Genomic DNA, 11,336 nt, shown 5'->3' with positions numbered 1-11,336 from the left:
TGAAAACTTTATATTTTCCATATATAATTTAGTGATGATCTGATGATCAAATTGCATGAATAATCTAAACTTACTTTCAGGTCATTTTATTTTGGCGATAATTTCTTTCAGTACTACAAGAAAAACGTTTATTATAGTATGTTATTTGCTATGAAAATTATGATTATTTTCTATCAAAATGAGTAATTCGTTGATCACATGACAAATAACTTAATTGTCACAAATAATCATTTTTCTTATAATAAGCTTATATATTTCTCACTATATATATTTTCCATCACATATACATGCACATGTTTAATTTCAACAAAACATTTTACATTTTTGAACTTTTATAGGTATCACATGATGATCATGATCATTAATACCATGCAACATCATGAGTTATTTATCTAGAGTACTCAAGGACCGGATTAAATTCAAATATATTTATGATCATGGCAGGAAAGATGTTCTCTTTGCATATTAAATTCGCGTAAATAAAAATATGATTGCTCCTTTTTTTTTTTTATTATGGTAACAAAATATATAAACTATCCTTTTAAATACCATGTATATATCATTAGTTATAGGCCAAAAAAAAAAAAATCGAATAAATTTATCACGTACCAAAGTAGTTTTTGATAATGCACGATGATGACATCCATATTATATGCATGAACAGCATGATGATGATCTATATCCTAGAGAGAGAATGAATGAAGAATTATATTTGGCCATAAAAAGAAAGAAAAGGGAGATGTATTTCATTTTAAAGGTATATATTGGTTTGCTCAAACACATTGGCATATGACTTATCTGACACCAATCACCTGGTGATTATGTTCACGTGGTTGTGGGTCAAAGCCTTTGTCCTCACCCTCTCCTTGAGATATGTGTTTGGCTTGATTTGCTACTGTGCGTGAAGTCCCGATCGATTATTTTGGTGCTAAAAGAAGTAAAAGGAAAAAAAGAAAGAACAGCTAGAGAGAGAGAGGGGGGAGAGAGAATAAAAATTAATGGTACTCCAATAATTTTTCTTCTTTATGTTTTACAAATGATCTAAAGGAAAAGACCAAAAGCTAATTCAAGTTCACATTTTGATATAGTGTGGGCAAATCATTTTGCAATTATCACTCAGTTTAGATAACCTGTACGTACAGTGGGCCAAATTTTAATAATAGAAAAGTTTAATCATCCACAGTAATGTTCTGATATTTCTTTTTAAATCAAGAAATAATTAAAGTGATTGATAATCCAAACTAAATAATAATATAAAAAGTACCGAAATTAACATGAGGCATTAACAACAGTACTCGACAATAAAATTATATAAATTATAAATAAACAAAAATTAAAGGATACACATTGAATATTGGAGAGTACTTTGGTGCCAAATTAAACAAATGAATTTGATCTAAACCCATAAAATTCCATTTATATAAATATATATACACATTAGGGCTTATATACTAATAACTGAGATAAAGTTAATAATACATACACACACTCTGGTTGAGTTCATTTATGCAGTAGATATCTTATTCTGAAAACATATTTATGATCCTAATTGGCAAGTAATTAAAAAAATTTGCCGTTAGATTAATAATATATGGACTCTTCAAGTTTATTGATAGTTCTAATAGAAAATTCCATCGTCTAAACCTGCCATATTTTTTGTATCTAGCTATAATTACTTGGTAACTTTCACTAGATGAGAGAGGTAATTGTTCTGATCTACAAGCACCAAGTTTTTTATGGTCCTTAATATATATATAGCTTGAACAAATGCAAGCCATTAAAGGTAAAACAAATTAGGGGAACGAATGTAAGTAACTCAAATAATACATAATCTAAATCCTAAATGGGGAGTCACACGTCCATCTTTCTAGAGAGAGAAAGCCCATCTTCTCCTTTTAAAAAAAAAATTCATATCTTCCGTCTTATTTTTTTGCTAAAGAATATTACATGTGACTCGTCATATCTATTATATTTAACCGACTCCATCCAAACACACCAACATATATAGTTACGCACAACAATTTCCGGTCATTGCTGACTTGGTTAGTGGATATCGTATATCCAATTATATTATTGTTTTTCCTAATTGAAGATCTTGAGGACGAGGAAACAAGTCCCTCATTCAAACAAATTGGAACAATAAACTGCAGCGCACTACCTTTTTTGACGTTGTATGTAGCACTAATTGTAATAGATTGTGTTTGCCAGGAAACCTCACCCCTTATATATGTTAGTCTCGCTCTATTAATGAACCACTTGCTTAGAAATAAAAATGTAGGACCTCATTCAAGACCCTAGACTCAATCTGGTATATATATTACATGCATGACATAGTCAAGCTAAGCATTTTGTATGCTCGCAAAAAAAAAAATACGGAAACATTTCAATTCCATTTGATTAATACTAATAATACAATATTCATTTGAGTATTTTTTTTAAACAAAAAAAAAAAAAAAGTGGAGAATGTAGTTGAACTTAAACATCATTTGCGTCCAGCAATTTCGCAACTCGAAATATTCCCCACTTTATGTATCATTGTACCATAATATATATTATTCAAAGACTTTGAAATCATCTCATGATATTAGGAAACCATCAGTGCATGTAGCTAGCACACAGCTTTCTCCAATCAAATCACCATTTGATCCGACAGAAGTAGTACTACACAGTACAATTAGTAAAGTATCATGTGAATTGTGAATGGCCGAGAAGCAGCAAATTTCTGTTTCCTTCTCTAATCTCTCTCTCTCTCTTTCTTTTTTTTCTTTTTTTTTTTTTTTTTCTCGGGAAAATGGGCGACAATTCAATATTGATCATCTACTCCAATGCAATTCTATGTGCTAAATTATTAAAAGGAATTGACTCCTAAAATAATAGAAAACTAACAAAAACCAGTAATATTAATTACGTATATATGCACAGATATTGTTGTAGTACTACTGCATGTCAATATATATTGTTCAGTAAAGAGGCCGACAATTCTCTAGGGTTATGCAGCTGCCATATATACATACATACATATATATATTTATATATATTATAGCTAATTATTCTTTTGAATTTCGCTATATATGATTGCCTGTGATTATTCTTTATGGGTAATATCTGAATGAATTAGCTCCTCCACGGTTGATATTTCATGTCCTCCACTGTTGATATTAATTTCATGTGCCCCTGAGAGCATTGGTAATTGTTTAGCCATTATCAAGTTTAAAATTTGATTAAAAGTTGAGTTTTTTAGTTTTAGATATTAATCCACATTATACTATTTATTTTAAAATCAAAATAATAATATAATATTATATTTTAATAAAAATTTTTAAATTTTTTTATATTTTGCAAATACATTCCATATATTATTTAATAATTTAATTTTTATTTAAAATTATTATTTTTTAACTATTTTTTTCCAACCTAATTACCGAATAAATACATTTAAAAATATTTTTAGAATAAAATATTATTTTAGAAATGAAAAGTGGCTAGCCAAATTTGGCAAAATAAATGAAATTATTATAACTAAAAAGTGAATCCATAGAGTTTTGACCATTCAATTCAATGCTGACCACTTTAATTTAAATTAGTCAAAATTTAACTAAGCACTGATATTTAGTTAGACTACTACCAGTGCTCTAACAAACTAGAATTCAACGACCCCTAATCATGTACCTGCAGGGAGACTAGTTTTAAAGATACGTACGAACGTTTGATCTATATTTTTGTTATCGTTCCAAACAAGGCATCCCTTCCTCGCTCCTTTGTAACTCCAATTTCATTTTATTCAAAAACAAAAAATCCCAATTTTATTTTTAACGCAATTTATTAAAAAACTAAATCCATCCGTTTTCTTTTTAGGCAGATGTACGGTCGATGCTTTCAGGGTATGGGAATTAAATATTGAAATTATTGTTTTGATAATTTCGGTGGAAGGGACATTAATCAGCCTTGAGAAGAGAGAGAATGGCAAAAGCAGATTCCATTTCCGTCTTAGGGTAGCTCTAGGTGCTACTTCGTACAAAATCACAGTAACATATACTATAATGCATTTTTAGGGAAAATTTGGGCCCTTTTTGTATATATTCTTCAACTTGGTGCAACTTCATTTCATTTAAACATCCCCATCCTTTCCTTTGAGAGAGAGAGAGAGAGAGAGGGAGGGAGGTAGGGAGGGAGGGAGCTAGAGAGGGAGATGGAGCTTACTCAACATGGTTTCTTGGAGGAGTTGCTGGCAACAAGAAGAGATACTTCTTGGAACGCTTTTCCTAATGGAGTGAACGAGTTCTTCCCTAGTGGGTGGAATTTTGATCCTTTGGAAGAGAACCCAGGCTTGGCTACTCTCAATCCTCCTTTTTTAGGATTCTCCGCACCAACAGGACCCAGCTTTGATTGCCCTTTCAGTGACCAAGCCTACCCTTTTCTTGATGGATTTACAGAGATTGATACATCATACCCCAAGAATGAGAAACCTCCATTTCCATCCCAGGAAGCTGACTACCCATCGATGGTTGAGGATGAGGAACTTGGTTTTCTGGGCAGTGAAAATCACAGTATGGAAGTTCACAATAATGGCTGCAAAGTTGAGATGGAACAGGCTGCTGATATTCAAGCTTTCAACATGGGTTTATTTGGAGAGAGAAAGGGTAAGGCCAAGAGATTGGAAGGGCAGCCTTCGAAGAATCTAATGGCAGAAAGAAGACGAAGGAAGCGCTTAAATGATCGCCTATCCATGCTCAGATCAATCGTCCCTAAGATAAGCAAGGTGATCTCAGATTTTCATCTGCTGAAGCTTGTTTTATGCTAAATCTACAGTGGTTGTTTCATTAATAAACAAATCTTTGATTTGCTTTCTTTAAATGTGCTTATTCGTTTTGCATAGAAATACATTTCTTAAACATAAGTTGCTTCTTATGACTTCTAAAAGATTAACAGAAGAATGTGAATATACTGCTAGCAGATGGATAGAACATCTATACTTGGAGACACCATAGATTATATGAAAGAGCTTCTGGAAAGAATCAAAAAGTTGAAAGAAGAAAACATGGAAGAAGATGAAAATCAGGTTAGCTTAATGGGCTCCAACTCCATGGAGCTAAAGCCGAACGAAATGGTGGTGAGAAATTCCCCAAAGGTAAAAGCTTTTTAATTTTCACCATTTCTTAACTTATCAAGATCTCGAACTTATTTGTGATAATATACTGAATGCTTGGATTGATCTTTATGTCCCGGTCTGGCTTTGCAGTTTAATGTGGAGAGGAGGGACATAGATACTCAGATCGATATTTTGTGCGCACCTAAGCCAGGATTGTTGCTATCAACAGTGAATACGCTAGAAGCACTGGGTCTTGAGATTCAACAGTGTGTTATAAGCTGCTTCAATGATTTTTCAATGCATGCTTCTTGTTCTGAGGTATGTACATATATATGTTGCCTTAATTGCTTGAAATTAGCAATGCGCATGCCTCAGATGACCAGGTCAATTCATATGTGTGTATTCTCTTATAATGATGATAGGGAACTCAACAGGGAGAATTAATAAGTTCTGAAGAAATAAAGCAAGCATTATTTAGAAATGCGGGCTATGGAGGAAGATGTTTGTAGAAGAAACAGATGCATGGGGAAAAACAAAACACTGTTGGGTACTTAACAAAGCTGGCCGAAGACTATATTAATTATAAAGTTGTTGTTCTTCAAGGAATTTCACATGAGACTAAAGAGAATAGTTGTAATGATATTGTCTTTTCAATAAGAGTTGCCCATTCATCAGGTTCATCTCGCACCCTATTGTGAATTATTGTCTACAAATTGTTTTTCTTGTCTTTGCTTTTTTGTTTTTTTTTTCAAGGATCGTTCCTTTGTTTCCCACTCTATATAATAAAAGTAGATTTTGTTTTAATTTTGAAATTGCATGTTTGTAATATTGGAATCAGAATATATATGAAATAAATGCACAGATCAATTCGGTGTTCGATCAAAGTAGTTCTTTCTAGAAGCGAATCATCAAGAACAATTAGTAGCTTATTGATATCTTGTTCCCAAGTAGATCATAAGAATATTGGCATTTAGGATATTAAACAATCGATGGTGACTCCTGTTTCTGAATTTATTATATAAGAAAGAATATGATCAGCTATATATATATATATATATAAATTATAGTGGCAAATAGATCAATTCCATTAATGTAAAGGCCAAAATACTATGTAATATGGCACATGATCAGGCTAGCTAGTGGAATATTGTCATCACACCCTTCTATTCTATCCAATTCTTGAGTTCATATCTCCAATTCTAGTCAAAGATCGATTAACTTCATTCGCAGAGTTTCTTCTGAATTGTAATTCAGAAATTTAATTCATAGGTGTCAAAGGAGAAAGCCATAGCTTTACGAGAGGTGGCCATATACATCCTCGATCAGTAATATTTTTGCCATCATCCTCTCATGTAACACTAAATGATTTAAAAACTATTTCTTATTCATTACTTATCATTCAATCATAGGATCGATGTCACGTACGTAAGGAGATAACATGAATTAAGAATTATACGGTGGATACAATTTTTTTTAACTATGTAATGGCTTCACAAATGTAGCGATTCTATTCTATTGCAATCCAAGTTAAGAGAAGATAACCCTAGTAATACTATTTAATCTCAGAACCTGATTAGAGTGCCTGTTTGTGTGCATGAGAGGCCCGCTGCGCTGTTCCGGGGGAGGGGGGGTGCGCTTCCGACGTGTACTGGACTTGATTTAGGTCTTCCAAAGGTTTTAACTCCCACTCGGTCAAGTGTAATGCACGCTAGAAGATTTGGCTCACGCCTGATCATTAGTAAAATGTCGATAATTTATTTGATTCATATGATATGAATTACGTATTACATGATTTAGACTTTAAAGATCTAAAACATGATGATAATTTATCGGATTTTATAGGGCCATGTGCTTCGAGTTTGAAATTTAAAAACGTACGTCAAACATATTGTATTTGCACAGCTGATCTCATGCTTTTATCGTTGAAAATAAAAAATGGTGGTGCCGGGAGGCAGGCCAGATAAGATTAACATGTTCCAAAAAACAAAAAAACAGAAGTCACATGTTCGCAACTTCATTTCTGAGATCAGGCCGTACTGGAAAACAAAGTGGATCATCCTGGTAGCAAGCTGGACACGGTTGATATACGGCCACGTAGCAGATTATTATAACTAGAAGTTCCTTGAGATAAGTAAGCATCTTCACAAAGCTCTCATTTCCTCTCTAAGGCCTATAACGTATGAATACCAACTTGAGGGGGGCAAGACCGTGTATGGATACTTTCTAATGTAGTTAGAGCCGATAATATTGACACATCAAATGCGCCACTGATGTCAAAGCCTGTTATATATTAGTTAGCATAAAAAATGCATTCAGAATATTTTTTTTTTTCGCCAATCATGTTCTGATCCCACAAAAAGCAGTACTGTATTTTCAATGATTACTAGATGTTGAGGTTCAGGAACACGCTTCTATTTCATCCTTAGGATAATCAAAGGAAGATTCTATATGATCGATGTTGTACAGCTAAACACGATGTCTGTAATTTTTCACTACTGTTGCAGCTATATTGCAACTGAAATGCTATTAAAATGTTCAAATCGGATTTCTTATTCCTTGATCAAATGATATCCAGCGGACCGGCATAAGTCAATATTAATGCTATCAGGACCCAACTGATCAAGAGTTATATGGGATTGGAGCTTCACCATTTTAAATTCTAGCATAAGATAAGGATTCCATTCTTGAACTTGGAATAAGCTAGCTAGATTAATTTGAGGAACAGGAACACAACTATTAAGGACAAGCTATTTTTCTTTTTAAAATACAAACTTATCGGCTTAAGAAAACTTATATTATTATTGTTTTTCTTGTCTTCAAGCCCACAATTCACGCTCCTAGAGGTGAGTTTGTCAAAAGCAAGACGAAATATCCCACCCATAAAATCTTTCGTATGCCGTATTTAGGTAACTTAAAGATGGGAAGATTCAATGAACCATATATAATAAACCAAGCCACATGTATTGCACCTGGCAGCTATCATTCCTCAATATAAGATGAAAGATAATAAATATTTACTCGTAAATTGAAAGAAAGGGAACCATCATGTTAATTTCACCATTATGTATGTTTAACAAAATTTGCCCAACATAGGATTTTCGAAATGGGTTATAATATTATACAGGAGTCAAAGTCAGCAGCTACACCCGGAAGCTTCAATTTACATCTCAAATGTACATCTCAATCCACATCTCAAAAGTCAGCAGCAATGTAAGGAAATCTACATCTCAAATGATCTTGAAGCTTTTAATGAATTATGTTATGTGGCTAAGTTTCATCTTCGCCTTCATCATCATTGCTGTCAACATCATCACCATCGTTGAAATCTGAGTTGCTCATGGCAATGGCTTGGGAATGTTGATACTGATCGATAACATTTCTAGCATCATATGCCAAGGCATTCTTTGCAGCTCTAACCACATCAATATTCTGATTATGGATATCATTTGTGTCCTCTTTAACTACAGAGGATTTTTGTGCCCGTGCTGATGCTGCTCTTCTTTTGGCTTCCCTACAATGTAATTGGTCAATGTACTTCTCGTGTAAGACCCTGTTTTTTACTTGCTTCAGTACTGGAGGACTGACAAGAGTCGTCAAAGATGAGCTACTAGATCTTGGAATGGGCTTTTTACGGACAGATGAAGATCTCTCACGGAACTTCTGAAAAAAATCATGTTTTCCCACTAATTGCTTTGGGGTGGAAAGTGTAACATTCGGCTGAACAGCTTGATTAGATGTATCCATATTGGATTCAAGCACTGAAAATAGATCAGCTTCATAATCCTGGTCCACATGATAATGCTTTTGTAACAAATGTCTTACGGATTTTTGTGAGAGATGAGTCTTCTGTTTATTGCAATTCAACCTTTTAGCCATTGGTTTAAGTAATCTACTTGCAGAAAACGAAAAATGTTGAAGGGGTGAAGATTGCGCTTTCTTAGCCCTTGATCGAGGACGAGGTTGGAGTGGGGTTAAATTGTCAGAGTGCACTTTATCAAAGCACTCCTGTGCAGACTTTCCAGGCACCTGTGAGAAATTTTGGTATCACATAAGTTCAACCATTGATACAATTCCAATAAAGCAATGTACAAGGAAGCTAACTCCAGGGAAGAGAGATTTTGTATCAGATAGTTGACAGAGATTACTAAATACTAATTCAATTATCAAAGAGCAAGTATATGTTGAGACAAGCTTTAGAAAAGTACTCAAAATGAGATCTAGCTATAAAACTTATGGTTGTTTCTATGTTAAAAATATTGTTTTTATGGGAAAATTACTCCTTGCACTCCAAACTACCACCTTTTTTCAGTTTGTACCCTAAAGTAGGTTAAGATCTGACTGCTAAGATTGATATTAGTAGGACATATGGAACGATCTTAATAGTCTGATGTTTATCTAAGGTGCAAAATAGCTAAGTTTTGCATGCTACAATGATTTCTATGGAAAACAGTAGTTCATGAAAGTTTAGCTAATTTACACAACCTAAACTGCAAGACTTATAACTTTATCAATATCTTCTAAACAAGCATTATCTAATAGCCAAGCGTCTATGTAACTCCTTGAAAAGAGCATGATCGTTGCTCTTGCTATTTATATTTCCCCAAAATGCATTCCAAACAGAACAATGAACAAGAAATTCCTACTTATCAAAAAAAATGAACAAGAAATTCCAAACCAGGATAGGAAAATACCAGTCTGGAAACCCTCTTCCAGAAATGGGGGGTCGGCTTGGCAGCAAAATATGCTCTCTGCAATGCTAATTCTTGCTCCTTTGTCCACCCTTTAGTAATATCATCACATTCGTCATCTGGCTTTCTCTTCCTGTTAATCACATTATCAGCCTCGTCGCCTTCCACGATAACTTCAGGCCCAATAGAAATCCCCCTTGTCGCCCTAGTCCGCCCATCACGTTTCCCTGAAACCTGTTCGCAAGGAATTGCCCCCTTTCCAGCTTTTCCATTATCTGTTTCCTCTTTATCCAAGGAGTTCACGCTGCTACTCTTCTCGACATGTTTATGAATAACATTTTTCTGATTATAAATCCTATGTGATTTTCTAAGACCTCCAACATCAATACCACTATCCAATCTGGGAGACTTGCGCGACGCAGAACTCCGACAACTATTGAACCCACTATCAGATTTCCTCCTTTTCTCAAAAGTTTTCTCCACATAATCCATCCTTTCATCAACGACATTTTTATGACTAGAAAACCTAGGAGAGCGTCTGAGACTCCGAAACGCCTCGACCCCATTGTTCAACCTTGGAGATCTTCTCAGCCCCGAACTTAAATTCCAGCAATTTCTAGCCCCACGATCGGATTTGCTTGTTCTCTGTGAATCCTTTTTCAGGTTATCCTTGTTCTCTTTCGCTGAGATGAGAGAAGGATCCCAAGGACATGCCCTGTTGTTTCTGGATTTGGACTTGGGGGTTTTCGGATCTTCGAGTTCTGAAGTTGCACTCTTCTGGTGGAGTCTCGGGGATTTTCGAAGATTCGTGGGTTGCTTTGATTCTGGGGTGTTCTTTTGGTGGAGAAATCTCGGAGACCTGCGGAGTGTATTGCATTGCTCGGTGCTACTGCTACCGATGAGATTTCGAGAAGGCATTTTCACGAACATTTGGTGGTCAAGACTCAAGACCCGTATATAGAGAGGTTTGGGAGGGAAAATTCAGAGGATCCGCTATTCAAACTGGACAGAAGCGGGCTTTCTCGTGACACAAGGCTACGAAAACAAGAGCTTCCCTTGGGCCGGAACCCAACTGCGGTGGGCTCCTTTATGGTTTCACTAAAACCTCTGTTCCTTTTATTCCTTTATTTCCTATTACTTTTGAGATTACAATTAAAAATAAGGATGAGGAATAAATTTCACTATACTGTTATTTCATGTGTTTATTTAAATATTTTTATTATATATAGTCATTTTTACATATTTTTTACAAAATTTACTGATATAATTATCCAAATCAGTTATTTTATATTAAAAGAATGTGGTGAAACTAATTATATCAATAAAATATATAAAAAGTACACAAAAGTGACTGTACATAGAATTTTTGTTATTTAAATCTTAGTTATGAATTTCAAATTAATTGGCTGGAAAATTTCCATCAATCATTTATTATCTTAAAAATTTATTTAATATGGTAAATACTCCGATGACAAATATTGAATTTTCTAATAAATATTAATCGTACAAGAAGATCTCAATCATTTAATCGTACAAAAAAATTATATGATAGAAGACCC

General features: G+C 34.1%; 2 protein-coding genes across 2 annotated transcripts; one reads left to right on the top strand and one right to left on the bottom strand.

Moving 5' to 3' along the window:
* The first annotated feature begins 3,983 nt into the window (after positions 1–3,983).
* Positions 3,984–5,893, top strand: LOC122314921 (transcription factor bHLH93-like). The gene is made up of 4 exons (XM_043130572.1): positions 3,984–4,759; positions 4,955–5,128; positions 5,240–5,407; positions 5,512–5,893. The coding sequence occupies exons 1-4, from the start codon at positions 4,190–4,192 to the stop codon at positions 5,596–5,598; spliced, it is 999 nt and encodes a 332-aa protein (XP_042986506.1). The 5' UTR covers positions 3,984–4,189; the 3' UTR covers positions 5,599–5,893.
* Positions 5,894–8,114: 2,221 nt separating this feature from the next.
* LOC122315136 lies at positions 8,115–10,818 on the bottom strand. Its single transcript, XM_043130905.1, has 2 exons — positions 9,781–10,818; positions 8,115–9,115 (listed from the first exon to the last, which is right to left on the bottom strand). Exons 1-2 carry the CDS (start codon positions 10,705–10,707, stop codon positions 8,357–8,359), a joined length of 1,686 nt encoding a protein of 561 aa, XP_042986839.1. The 5' UTR covers positions 10,708–10,818; the 3' UTR covers positions 8,115–8,356.
* Positions 10,819–11,336: the final 518 nt, after the last annotated feature.

Source organism: Carya illinoinensis, chromosome 7 (genome assembly GCF_018687715.1).
Source record: "Carya illinoinensis cultivar Pawnee chromosome 7, C.illinoinensisPawnee_v1, whole genome shotgun sequence".
In the NCBI taxonomy this organism is placed as follows: Eukaryota; Viridiplantae; Streptophyta; class Magnoliopsida; order Fagales; family Juglandaceae; genus Carya; species Carya illinoinensis.
The sequence above is the reverse complement of the archived record's forward strand: the minus strand, read 5'-3'. Positions and strand labels throughout refer to the sequence as shown.